Consider the following 14,495-nt stretch of genomic DNA (forward strand, 5'->3'; position numbering starts at 1 on the left):
AATTAATTTTCTGGAAACATTTCAGTGAAATAATTTAGCATCTGATAAGGCATATGGATCCATTATAACTTATTTTCTGTACGCACAGGCTTTCCCCTGGCTCTCTAATTCTGAGATATAAGTAGAAAATGCTATTAAGACAAGACACCCACATTACCATCATACATCATAACTTTTATGATTTATTTTATATGTTACCAGTCTTCTATTTAAGACATAAAAAATTACAAGTAAAGCTAAAGGCCCCCTTCAATCAGTATCCCCAATCCCAATATGCTAGACATGACCAATATCAATAATTTGGTATACACCCTGCTAGTCATTTTAGATAGTTTTACATACATACATATATATAACAAAAGGATAGTTCTGTTCTTTGTGAATGATTTCAATTTACATTAAAGTCATTATGCAACATCATTTGTATCTTGATTTTTTTCATTTGATATTGTTTCTGATAACTATTCATATTACAAATACATGTTACACTGTAACTGATTTTAACTGTTGTATAGAATCCCATCATTTGAATATATCATTTTATTTACCCATTGCCACTAATGAATGTTTAGGTTGTTTCCAATTCAGGCACACACACACACACACACACACACACACACACACACAGACTTGTGAGTTTCTTTAGGATGTATATGCTGAAGAAGTGGAATTGCGGGGTCTTTTTATTTTTAAAAAATGCTTACCTCCCTCAATGTCATAAAGACACTCTCCTGTATTTTCTCTGAAGAGTTTCAAAGTTTGGTTTTTCACAGTCCAGTGTTCAAATCCTTTGAATTGTTTCTTTATATGTTGTAAGCTTGGATGTAATTTTATTTTCCCCAATATGGAGAGTCAAATAGTTCAACAATTTGTTCTGACTAGGCAATGGTTTCCCTACTTACGATGTCTTCTCTAACACCACGTTCACATATATTCTGGGGACTGTTCTAGACACTCTATTCTGTAAAACCTGTTATTTACCTAAAAAACAATTTCGAATGACTATAACTTCCATAATATGTGTAGTATATGATATGAGGGTGTTTCCTCTGTTCTTTTTCAAAATTTTCTCAGCAATCTATAGACTTCTACTTCACATGATTTTAGGAGCATTTTGTAAATATTCTAAAATATTCTTGTGAGATTTTGTCTGGAACTGCATTAGTCAATCAATTTGGGAGAACTGATAGTTTTTATGATATTGGATTATTCCATTTAGGTACATAGTATTCCTCTGCATTTATTCAAGTCTTATGCCCTTCAACAGTTTTACTATTTTTTTTTTCCATAAAGATCTTGTGAATTTTTGTTGTTGTTGAGTTTACTCCAAGATATTTTAAAAGTTAAATAGAGCATGGTTTGAATTTAAGAGAAGTCCTTCTCTCATTCAGTACACATGGTGTTTCTCGCCTGTATGACCTCTCTTATGTATAGAAAGAGACGCTCTCTGAGAGAACGCTTTCCCACATTCATTGCATTCAAAGGGTTTCTCGCCAGTATGACTTCTCATATGTATAATAAGTAACGAGCATTGAGAGAAGGCTTTTCCACATTTATTACATTCATAGGGTTTCTCCCCTGTATGACTTCTCACATGAAGAGTAAGGGATGAGATTCGAGAGAAGGCTTTACCGCATTCATTACATTTAAATGGTTTTTCTCCAGTATGAATTTTCTCATGCTCAAGGAGATTTTGTCTCTGACTGAAAGCTTTTCCACATTGATTACAATGATATGGTTTCTCCCCAGTATGAATTTTCTCATGTTCAGTAAGATTTGATTTTTGACTAAAGGTTTTCCCACATACTGTACATGCATAGGGTTTTTCACCAGTATGAATTCTCTGGTGTCGAATGAGGTTTGACATCTGAATAAAAGCTTTCCCACATTCATTACATTCATAAGGTTTCTCTCCAGTATGAATTTTCTGATGTGTAAGGAGATTTTCTTTCCGGCTGAAGGCTTTCCCACATTCATTACATTCATAAGGTTTCTCAGCTGTATGATTTCTCATATGCACAGTAAGGGATGAACTTTGAGAGAAGGCTTTCCCACATTCACTACATACATAGGGTTTCTCACCTGTATGACTTCTCATATGTATAATAAATACTGAGCATTGAGAGAAGGCTTTTCCACATTTATTGCATTTATAGGGTTTTTCCCCTGTGTGACTTCTCATGTGTAGAGTAACAGATGACATTCGAGAAAAAGCTCTACCACATTCATTACATGCATAAGGTTTCTCCCCAGTATGAATTTTCTCATGCTCAATAAGGTTTTGCTTCTGGCTGAAGGATTTCCCACATTCCTTACATTCATAGGGCTTTTCTCCAGTATGAATTCTCTCATGTTCAATGAGATTTGATTTCTGACTGAAGGCTTTCCAACAATCCTTACATGCGTAAGGTTTTTCCCCAGTATGAATTCTCTGGTGTCTAATAAGGTTTGACATCTGAATGAAAGCCTTTCCACATTCATTACACTTAAAAGGTTTTTCCCCAGTATGAATTTTTTGATGTGTTATAAGATTTTCCTTCCTGCTAAAGGCTTTTCCACATTCTTTACATTGATAGGGTTTATCTCCAGCATGAATTCTCCCATGTCTGATGAGGTCAAATTTATGATTGAACTCCTGTCCACATCGATTACACTTAAAAGGAATTACAACACGAGATGAGAAATGGTAAAATGGTTTCCCATACTCATTATATTCATAATTTTTCTCTCTTACACAGTCTTTCTCAAAACTAAGTAGGTCTAAATTATGTTCCAAATCCTTATCAACTGAGTCACATTCATAGAAGCTTTGTCTCGAAGTTGCAATGTCTGAGCTCAGAGGAATTATTTTTGCAATTTTTTTGCATTCGCTGACTTTTTCTTTAATCAGAGCTTTCTTGGAGATGAATGTGAGTTTCCTTACAAGTGTTCCCTGTTGCTTCTTGATCTGCTCATCAACTTCCCAAATTTCTAAAATGGAGGACCAAAAATTATTATTTGTAAATTTTTCTACTACTAAACTATTAATAACATTTCAAAAGTTTTCTAATGTGAAGTTGAATGTCTGATGTTGGCCTTAGTTTCCCAATGTGAAAGAAATCCAAAACGCAAACATCCGTAGTTCCTAAGGTTTGAGAAGGTAAACTTCAATACAAAATACTAGAAAGAGAAAACTGGTACTTATAGGTCAAAGTAGCTTTGATTGGTTTTAAAATTGTCTCTGTACAATAGAGAAATCAGTAAAATAAACAGAATAATTAAGATGAAAGGCTGAACACATAAAGAGCTGGATAGGGAGTTGAATGAGCAGAGGATAAAATTCACACTGTGGTTAAACACAGTAGATTGAATGTACATGTTTATTTCTCCCTCCTCGCTAAAATTCCATTAAAATCACAGTCAAAGAATGAAGGGTCAAACCTGTAGGGACAGAAAAAAAAAAAGAATGTAAACAAGGATGAACAAGAGATTTCAACAAAATACTGGAAGGTGAAAGGTTTATGGGGAACTGTTAAGTGATAGCAGAGCTAAGAAGCTAAAGTAAAAATACAATGAGGATGAAAGTGCCAAGAAGCAACAAAATGATTTGGCCACAGAACACTGGAAAAGCTCATGCACTGGAAGATTCAAGTACTCAAAAGGTGGGAATAAGAATGGGGCTGAAAAGAAGAGGATTAATGTAAAGTTTGAGTAGGGAGTAGTTAAATGCCCTGATGCAGGTATTGTGAATTTGCTTGGGTAACCTCTATTCCAAACGTGTATTTTTTTTATTCTGAAGAGGCTGAGACAGTTAAAAACTACATTTCCTACACACACTTGCATGTAAGTTTTTGGATGTGATTTACGTTCACCATATACAATGCACTAATAAAACATTTTAATTCAGAACTGAATAAAAAGAGGAAAGAGATGGGGCATGAGACATCCATTATGCTCATGACATTACAAAAGCAGCAGCTGGTTTCTGGAGTCCACAGCTGCTGTCTTTCTGGTTTAATCAGAAACAACTTCTTGATCATGGTGAGAGAAGGGGCTCTCTTAGCAACTCAGTTCTATGGTCTGAGTTTGATAATCCCTCAAAGCTTATCTCCTGTAGTCTATCCTTTTATTTCTCACAAAGATTCTGTAAACCATTTAATACTTTGATATAAATTTCTTCCTTCTTAAAATAAGAACTAGTAAATTCTTTTGTCTGTAACTGAACCTTAACCAATACACTCAGTTCTCTTTAATTGAAATAGGAAGTGGCAATGTCTCCACCACCTCAGCAGGCAAAGGAAGGTTTACTTCCTAGAGAAAATGAGCCAGAGAAGCTACAGATTTAGGGACAGATGATGAAGCAGATGCAGAGGAAATGCCTCATACTGAAAAAAAGGGAATTATGAGAAAGTTTATATACTGAATAGTGAGACCTCCAATTCCTTTCTGTTGCTTATCCCCATGAATGCAGGCATGTACGTCCACATAGGAGGAGATGGGAGGATTAAAAATAAAAAGCCTAAAGATACTGGCATTTGGGACTCCACGATAAAGTTGTAGGTTGTAAGCCAACCATCCTACAGTAGAGCCGACTAACCAAAATCCCTACCTATGAACACAGAGAGATAACAAACAGTTTTAGACCATCATTCTTAAATATGAACTGACAGCCAAGAATCACCAGAATTTTGAGAACAATCTTTCATATAAAAGGCAGACATCAAAACACATATGAAACACTGATGAAACACAAGTATCGGAAAGAAGCAGGTTTCAAAGAAGATTATATCAGTATCACAGAGATACTAGAAATGTGAAATAAAAAAGAGAACAATCAAAATAAGAAAAAATTCTTAGAAATTAAAAATGAGCAAACACAATTTGGAAATTAATGTCGAGGCTCTCTCCTAGAAAGCAGAACAACGATGACACATAAATAGGACAGAGGAAAAAAGAAAACTACACTCAGTCCATAAAAGTCAATATCATATTAATAAGGGAGAGAATATGGAAAAGTGAAAATATTAAAGAAAGAGTCTGAAATTTTTTTAAAGTGTTAAAACATGTATTTCTACACCAAAGGGATTCACCAGCACAATTAACGAAAAAAGCCTCTACCCCAGGGCACATCATCAAAAAATGTCAGAACTCTGGGAATAAAGAGAAGACTCTCAACGCCTTGAGAGAGAGATAGAAAACAGTTACACACAAAGTTATAAAAGTCAAAATGGCATCAGAAACTCTAAAAGAGGACGGTGGAGGAAAGCATTTACATTTCTTAGGGAGAACAGTGTACTGCCTAGAGTTTTATACGTAAGCAAAGTACAGTCAGAAAAAAGATTTTCTCAGACTTGCTAGAGCTCAAAAACATGACTTGAAATGTACCCTTCCTTCCTCAGGAAGTCACCAGAATGTGTATCCTACCAACACGAGAGGATAAACCAGGAACGAGGGGAAAGTGGGATCCAGCACACAGAGGGTCGCACAGAGGAAGAGGTAAAACTGACCGGTGTGAAACTGGGGAGAAGTGCCAAGCTAGCAAATGAGCTGGAGGTCTAGCCGTTAACTAATCCAAATGGGCAGATGACTCCAGAGGGGCTGTCTCACTCACACACACACACTCACACTCACTCACACAGACACACGCACACTCATACACACAAAGAAAAATGAAATTGACCGATTACTGGATATGCTTGGCCATGTGAAAATAGTGTTGAGAGAAATTTTACATTTCTCTTAGGGAATGTGAAAAAAAATTAATGACAGTTACTGTAGTACCTGAATAATACATGGCTGGTATTTCATTTGGTTAAAGTTATTTTTGTCCATTTCCTTTTCCATATTATAAATTTAAGATTCTTAAATATGACCTTTTCTATTGGTGCTAATGGAATCCTAGTGCTTGGCCTTGAGCACGGTGAAGGAATGTCAGGAAGACAAAAAAAATGTCCCTTCTCCTCAGTTGCAGGAAAACACCTATCATTCTGAGTTATAAAGTTAGCTCAAAATGCCTGTGATACTGAGACTATTCAAGAGGTAACCAATCTTACACTCCTCCTATCCAGTCTCTAGAATCATATGGCAATTTATAACCAGGACACCATGTTCTGACTTCAATTACAAAATTTAAGAATAACTGTTACTTGTAAAAAAAATGTTTTTAAGGCACCTGGACTTCAGAGTTTGTTACTATATCTTGTGAAAGAAAACTTTTAACCTCTAAAACAATCTGCTTTTCTAACTGCCTGTAATGCTTTTTAAGTTACTGTTCAACTTATATAATAATTAAACGGATATCTCCCTTTGGAGGAGGGAGAGATAAAGGTAAAATTTCTTTGTTAGCTACAAAATCCTTTGGAATTTCCTTCTTACCTCTTCTTGTATTAAAATGAGGTAAACTAATAACACTGATGGAGTCTTTACTCAAAGATTTTGAGACTCCTGTTTAAATTAAAAGCACCTAGAAAATCAAGTAAGCAGAAAAAATAATTTTAAAATTAGGAATTTCAAGAAGAACAAAAGCTATATAAAGGTACATGATTAATAGTCACTTCTTGGTTCAGTGGAGCCCTGGTGGTGGTGGTTAAGAAGTGTGGCTGCTAACCAAAAGGTCAGCAGTTCAAATCCATCAGCTGCTCCTTGGAAGCCCTATGGGGCAATTCTACTCTGTCCTGTACAGGGTCGCTATGAGTTGGAATCAACTCAGCTGCAATGGGTTTGGTTTGGTTTTCTTGGTTCAGTAGTGAATGACACTACAACAATCATAGTAAAGGAAGCAGTAAAGATTAAATTAGCCAAAAGTGTAGTATGTCTATATTCAGAGAAAGAGGTGAGGAAAAGTGGAGATGGTGGTATGAGACTACTAAACCCCATCTTTTACTTATATTGAGTTGATAAAAATTGGAAAATTACCAAACAGCAATATATTCGAAGATGCCTACCTCCCACCCTGTTTCTGAAACACTTTTTCCTCCTTCACCCTATGAGTAACTGGTTTTTATTAGGTTTTGGATGATTCTTTCATTCTTTTTAACTTGAAAGGTAACACACTGTTCTACAGCTTTTTTTTTTTTTTACATACATGTAGATCCTAGATGAAAGTAGGACTTCTCTGACTGTAACTTGTTTTACAGTTTTGACACTGGAATCATGTAAATGATTTTTCATAATGAAAACAAATTTAAAAAAGTCAAAGCAATCCCTAAATATTAAAAACAAATTGAAGCCTATATATGAAGTTTGGGGCATAATCACACAGAGAATAATTATTTCAAGTAACTTTAAAACACAGTATTCTGACTGTATATCCCTAGTAGAACACACCCTATAGAAGAGAAATCTAAAACTACATTCAGTAATATTGGTATTACTCTAAATTTCATAAAGGAAGAAGAAATGAAAAATAAACTGAGGAGAAATCAGAATCCTTTAGAGAGGAACGAAGAAAAAGGTTTCCAAGAGTGATCCAGGGGTGAGATGTAGCACAGAGGACCTCCTGTTTCAGTACGGTAGGGTTCTCTTTGCAAACATGGAGAACGAGAAACTGAAAAATAAGCGACACCTTTTAGGACACTAAAACTAAGCTCCAACTCGAGCGTATGAGGAAAGACCACAGTACAGAGTGGACCCGGCAGGGAGGACACCCACACAGTGGCTGCTGCTTCTTGTTAGGCATTATTCTTGATAAAGCAGTCTACTGGTGTAGGGGGCGGAAGAGACACCCTGTGTGCTATGGGAACCACGCAAATGATCATTTCTCCCTGACTGGGGAGAAGTAAAGGATAAACCGGCTCCCAGCACAAAACCTTCTAGGATAAAGGACTCCACTGTGATTTATAGAAGCTTCCAAATTGCTCAAGGTTTTTTCTGGACAATCTCCAACACTATGCTTCTGTAAAGAAGCCAGAGGAAGAAATACCCTCATTCACAGATGAATAACAATAAATGGAAAAGGAACCAGCTTCAGACCTATACAATGATGCTACAAAAGGCAAAAAACATGAATCCCTCATGAGTTGAAAGAAAAAACTGAGACTAGCTGATCAATACAAGCCAAGGCCATATAGAAATTCCAACAGGTTTCTTTGGAAGTAGACAACTGAGTCTAGAATTCACATGCAAAACCAACAAAGAATAGGCAAGATAACTCTGAAAAAAAAGTAGTATACACAGCTGGGGAAAGGAAGGGACTAGGCGTCAGGATGGGAAGAGGAACTACTTTTCAGTGTGTCTTTTGACAATCTATATTTTTTAACTGAGTCCATGTATTGTATTAAAAAAAAATTAAAGGACTGGAAGGTGGGCGTGAACGGGAGAGGGCATCAGTCCCTAAGTCAGGAACCTGGAAACCTGCGTGGGACTGTAAAGGCTGTGAAGTACAACGCAGAGCGTGAGTATCATTACAAAACAGAACTCTGAGGTTTCTGGAAATGAAAAGAAGGAATGAAATGGAAAGGAAATCCAAGTGTCAAACATACACATTTTTTAGAATATTACACACTCATGAAATACCGAATGCATAAGAAAATAAACTACGAACGTGAAGGAAAGAAATAGCCTACAGATCAGAGAGACGATAATCCTGAATGTACAGTTATAAATGAGTTAAGGAGGGATGTCATCCTGGAATCAGATAAGAGGGGCTACTGGTCCTCTAATTTGGAAAAAGGAGATAGCCCCAAGATAGGAAGAACAGTATATAAACATGTCACAGTAATCTGAAACATCTATACCATGTGTCACTCTAGAAGACTAGGGCCTTTAAGAATGGTATTGACCTCTCTAAACAACTGCCACATGGCTGCCCCGAGGCTTTCTGGTTCACAGCTGCCTGGTTTTCACTTACTCACCTGGACAGTGCCTCCCAAACATTCCTTCCTCTACCACCCAGGGCTCCTCTTCCTGCTCCAACTTGAAGATCACATCTGGTTTGGTGACTTGACAGCCTATTATGGGAAAAGGCAAAGCACTTGGATGTTACTGGTGAAGATGAAAATAAATACAGAAAAAACCCATCTCAGATCTTGGGCAGAATTCTGAGGGCTTATGAAGGATGAAGAGGGAGGAAATTCCAAAGAAGCACAATGAAGCAAGCAATCAGCCGTTACCTTGGAGACTAGGGAGCCCTGGTGGTGCAGCGGTTAAGAGCTTGGCTGCTAACCACAAGGTTGGCAGTTCAAATCCACCAGCCACTCCTTGGAAACCCTATGAGGCAGCTCTACTCTGTCCTATAGGCTATGAGTCAGAATCGACTCGATGGCAAAGGCGTTTTTGGAGACTAGAGCACATACAGTCACGTGAAGAAAAGAAAGGCCAGGCTCATCTAGCCAGTTAGTCTTCACACACTTTAGAAATGGTAAAGAACTCTGAGTTAAACGGCAAAGATACCCTTACCCACTGTGACAAGGTTGCTATAGTTCTCCAGCATCACATCCCGGTACAAGTTCCTCTGAGCAGGTTTCATTTGCTGCCACTCCTCCTGGGTGAAGTCCACAGCCACGTCTTTAAAAGTCACTGTTTCCTGTAAAAACACAATCTTAGTTAATCTGAAGTCACCTAAATGAAACATCGTGGTAAAATCACACAAAACACGTTTAGCAAGTATGTAGGGGTCAGAGTCCATTAAAAACTCCATATTGCGCCTTTATATTTATCTAACTTTGTATTATTCAGTGGGGAAAATAAACCATAGAGTAAATATACTGTTAGAGTAAGATAATTATTGAGTCAGCACACTTAAGAATTCATTGTCTGTTACGCAGGAAGGCGGAGAGGGTACTCACTGATTCGTACCAGGCTGACAGAGACGGACCTGTTGAACAGGCCTCACAGGCTCAGAGCCTTTCCAGGTGGTCGTTTGAGAAAAGGAACATGGTAAGGAACAGGAGGTGAGAGTAAGAAGGCAGAAGGAGGAAAAACGGGCTTGAATAAGCAAAAGTTAAAATCCCGCTGGGACTTTTGGATGGAAATGTCCACTGTGCAGTTGGAAGTGTAGAGAAAGGAAATGAGAATCTGTTAGCTGGCCGATCTAAACTGGACAGAAGCTGAACCCATGACTGAAGGCTGTGAGTGGTTGTCCAGAACGTGTGTGGTGGGTACAGGGCCAAGGACAGAATCAACAGGGAAGCATCAAAGGAAGGAATTCAGGGTCTTGGTTTTTTGTTTTATTTATAATCTGAAGATCAGAATTAAAACCTGAGACTGGTGTAACAGAAGCCAAGAGACAAATTTCCAAGAAATTGCTAGAAAAGAATGTTACTTAATCACAGATATCTAACTCCTTCTCCTCATTTAAGATCTTCAATGTCCAAACAGGGAAATTAGGAAATACCTCCATCTGTGAAGGCCCTAGGAAAGAAAAACAACCACATATGCCATGTTGCCGTTGAGTTGCTTCTGATTCACAGTGACCATATAATAGGAATTTATTCAAGAAATACTATAAGCTGGATGAGTCAAAGATGAGAAACACATATGGGAAGTCCCAAGGGCAGAGTCACAGTGTTTCTGAGAAATGATCTCTATGATGCTGAGATCACTACTATCATCAGTATTATCACCGTTGTCACTTATTGAGCGCTTACTATGTTTCAGGTGCTGTTATAGCTCCTTTAGGTATATTAACTTTTTAAGTGCCCCCAATATGGCTATGAAGTAGCTATTATTATCTATCTTAAATGTGAGGAAATCGGGGCTAGAAAGTAACTCCCGTGGTCAGCCAGGATCCCACCCCACATCCGGCTGCAGGGGCCATGTTCTCACCCCGCACACTACACTTCCTCTCAGAGGCAGCAAGCAGAGTCTCAGAACCCCACAAACATCCCGATTCAAGACAGACACTGGACAAAAAGGAACTTCTACACTCAAACCCCCCTTTTCTTGCTAGGTTGGAAACATGTAATATCATCAAGGATGGAACAAATGCCAGGCTTAAAAAAAAAAAATCAAAATCCACTGATACGGGACATCATCCTGACTTGGGGAAGCACAGAGAAAAGTCTGGAAGGAGACTGAAGACAAAACCAGATGTGAAAAACTGACCCCTGGCACAACGGCTTCACTAGTCACTATATTAACAAAAACAGAAATAAAATCTTTTTGGTGTTAGTGTCTAAACCTCCTGATACCTCACAAGACACTGGATTAACAAATTAGTCAAATGAACTTACAGAAATTAGTGTTTAAGATTTTATATGTGAAGACTGAGGCAATTAGTAAAATAAATTTCAAGCAAATACATGGGATGTAAGACTTGGTAAACATAAAGACAAAAATAAGTTAATTTTACAGTAAAAAAGCTATAAATATATATACATGTACCTCCATTTCTAAAAATGGATACCTTTATGATTCTAATAAAATAGACAAATACTCATCAAGACTAAATCAAGAGAAACAATTATTCAAACGTGGAATTTAAAAAGGATGTGTGTAATAAGTTGTATACCTATAAAAAGTTGAATTGGCAAAAGCTGTGTCATAGATACGTTTACAAGAAGAAGAGTAGCTGCTGAGACTGCCTGTGTACAACCAAACATGGGATGTGGTTCCTTGATTTGGAAGTTTAGGGTCATGATTTCATGGAACACTTCAGTTAATTGGCCTCATTACATGTTTAGTGCTTCTGTTCTACCTCCTAGTTTGTTGCATAGGGTCTGGGATCTTAAAAGCTTGCAAGCAGCCATCCATGGCACAACAATTGGTCTGTATTTACCTGGAGCATCAGAGTAAGAAGGAGAGTCAGAAATATAAGGAGGATATGGAATGTGTGGCTAACTGCTTCCATGAACTGTCTCCTTTGCCATGAGACCAGAAGAACTGGATGGTGCCTGACTACCAGTACCGAACATTGATTGAAGATTCCATAGAAGAATGCTGATCAAAAGCGGAAAATGTAGAACAGAATTTCAAATTCTCATGAGCTCTAGATATTCTGGAGCCACGGAGGGTGAATGAACCCCTGAAAACTATTTCCCTGAGATAATCTTTAAACCTTAAACCAAAAATATCCCCTGAAGTCACTTTAAAACTAAAAAACAGTTCAGCTCAACTAGTTAGAAAAAAAAAAGTCTGCCTTGAGCATTATGCTCTTCTAAGAACTATCTATATGGGATCAAATTGACAACAGGAACTCAAAAGATCTGATAGAAACCTGAGGGGCCAGTGTGTTTATGTTAATGAGGGAGGAACAAATCAGAAAAGGAGGGTGAGGATGGCTGCATAACTCAAATAACATAATCAATATCACTAAATCGTACATGCAGAAACTGTTGAATTGGTATATGTTTGCCGTGTACATTCTCAACAATAACAAAATAAAAAAGAGAGGGAGGGACATGTGTAATAAAAGACAGAATGAGAAGCTCTGAAAACTTATGAGAGGACTTGTACTCGGGGCAGCCTGAGGCGCTCCATGGACCTGTTCCCCAGAGAGACTAGCGTACGTAGTGAAAACTCTAAGAAAAAACACACCACCACTGACGGTTCCCGGAAATTGTCCTAAGGGTATACAGCAAACAAACACACATTTATTCAAGAAAATCTACTAAAACTTGGCAAGAATTGTAACATTTTCTGCCATTTGAGTCGTGATCCACTCCCTCTCTCCCCTGGCCCTAGCATAGCTTGACAGAAGCTCCACTCTGCATGAGTGTGGCTAAGATGGGGCTTCCTCTCTCTCAACTACCAGTCAAGAAATATGGTATCTCATCAGGAGGAGCAGGCAGCCAGCATTCTCATCCTCTTCAAGTTGAAGAGACTAAATTCCTGGTGTGGCTGAGGTTGGGGGCTCCTTTCCATCACCCAGGCCCCACTCATGAGGCAGAGGCTCTACACCAAGGATGGCAGGCCAAGAATAACACGGCCTTCATCCCAGCTTACTCTTAGGGCAGAAGTTCTACACCAACAGAGGCAAGTCAGGAAGACCAGGGGCTATCACCCTTAACCAGCATCTAGAGTAAGGCTCAGAGATTTTACCTAGGGATGCTCTCCCCAGAGGAGCTGACTTTATTTGAAACAGGATGTGGGGGAAGTTCAAGCCAAATGGCATACTCAGAAACAATGGAGATTTTGGTGATAAGCAATTAAGACGAGGTGGCATGGGCAGTGGTTAAGAGCTTGGCTGCTAACCAAAAGGTCAGCAGTTTGAATCCACCAACCGCTCCTTGGAAACCCTACGGTGCATTTCTACTCTGTCCTATAGGGTCACTATGAGTCAGAATCAACTCGATGGCAACAGGTTTGGTTTTTTGGTAGCTTCTTTTATTTCTTAAATATTTTATTGTGTTTTCGTTGGAAGTTTACACAGCAAATTAGGTTTCTATTTGACAATTTCTATACAGATTGCTCAATGGCATCAGTTACATTTTTCACAATGAGTCAACATTCTCCTTAATTGCGTTACACTTGTTCTGTTTCCAACGCTCCAGTCTCCCTGCCCCCGTATGTTCTCATCTTTGCTTTAGAGTAATGGTTGGCCTTTTGGTCTCATACAGATGGTTTTTTAATGGAGCACCGTACTAATGGATAATATCCTTTATTTTGTGTACCAATCTGTTATTTCACTAAAAGGTGAATTCAGGGGATAGTTTTGGTGCAAGGTTTAAAGAGTATCTCAGAGCAATAGTCTCAGGGAGTCTTCAGTCTCAACTGGTCCAATAAGTCTGGGCTTTTTAAGAATTTGAGTACTGTTCCCCTTTTTTTCCTGTTCTAACAGGGTTATCTATTGTGGCCCTGGATCAAAATAGTTGGTAGTAGTAGCTAGGCACCATCTAGTTCTTATAGTTTGGTAACTCCTTTTAATTAAGAGCAACAAGGTAAAATAGAGGCCAGCTAGTACACCAGAGAAAATCAGGAAGAGACAGCTAAGAAGAACTTTCCTGGGGTTAAAACAAACTTTAGAGACTGGCCTCAAGAACTATCCCTGCCTGACTTTAATTGAATCAGGCTATGGAAAAACTTATGCCCAGGGCACTGTCAAAAAAAAAATAGAGAAACCAGGAAGCAATTCGTGGCACCTAAAAGCTGGGTGTGATATCAAATTAGACAGCTTAAACAAGAGATGAAGGCAAGGGACAGTCAAAGAGGGCCCTGATAAAACCACTGTCATCAGAGAGTGTGCATGCCCAAGGCTGTGGCCTCTAAGGAGTGACACCAAAGGCTTCAAACTTCAGGGGAAATAAAAATTTCACTAAAGTATTCTAGGCAAGTCACTAAACAAATACAAGTCAACAAAAACAAGCCTCAGAAGAAGGGGGAAGAGAATCAGTACACAGAGTTGCTACAATTACCCAAAATGATTAGTTTTTTAAAAAAAATTACGAGACAGACAAAGTAACAGGAAAGCACAAAGACTACAAAGGAAAAAAAAGCAGACAATTGAAACTGCCCGTGAGAGGACCTAGATGTTAGATTTAACATGCAAAGACATCAAAGCAGCCAGTACATATTCAAAGACTAAAAGACACCATGCTTAAAGAAGTACAGAAGGTATGACAGCAACACCGCACCTAATA

General features: G+C 38.2%; 1 protein-coding gene across 10 annotated transcripts in view; it reads right to left on the reverse strand.

Annotated features, from left to right (window-relative positions):
- ZNF568 (zinc finger protein 568) overlaps positions 1–14,495 on the reverse strand; it is a 23,585-nt gene continuing 9,090 nt past the window's right edge. For all 10 annotated transcript variants that reach the window (XM_049902217.1, XM_049902220.1, XM_049902219.1 and 7 more), the window contains 3 exons: positions 9,376–9,502; positions 8,832–8,927; positions 1–2,970 (listed from right to left, as the gene is read on the reverse strand). In XM_049902217.1, coding sequence (XP_049758174.1) covers positions 1,388–2,970; positions 8,832–8,927; positions 9,376–9,502 — 1,806 coding nt within the window. In that variant the 3' untranslated portion in view covers positions 1–1,387. The remainder of the gene's footprint in view (positions 2,971–8,831; positions 8,928–9,375; positions 9,503–14,495) is intronic.

The sequence above is a fragment of the Elephas maximus genome, chromosome 11, assembly GCF_024166365.1.
Source record: "Elephas maximus indicus isolate mEleMax1 chromosome 11, mEleMax1 primary haplotype, whole genome shotgun sequence".
NCBI lineage: Eukaryota > Metazoa > Chordata > Mammalia > Proboscidea > Elephantidae > Elephas > Elephas maximus.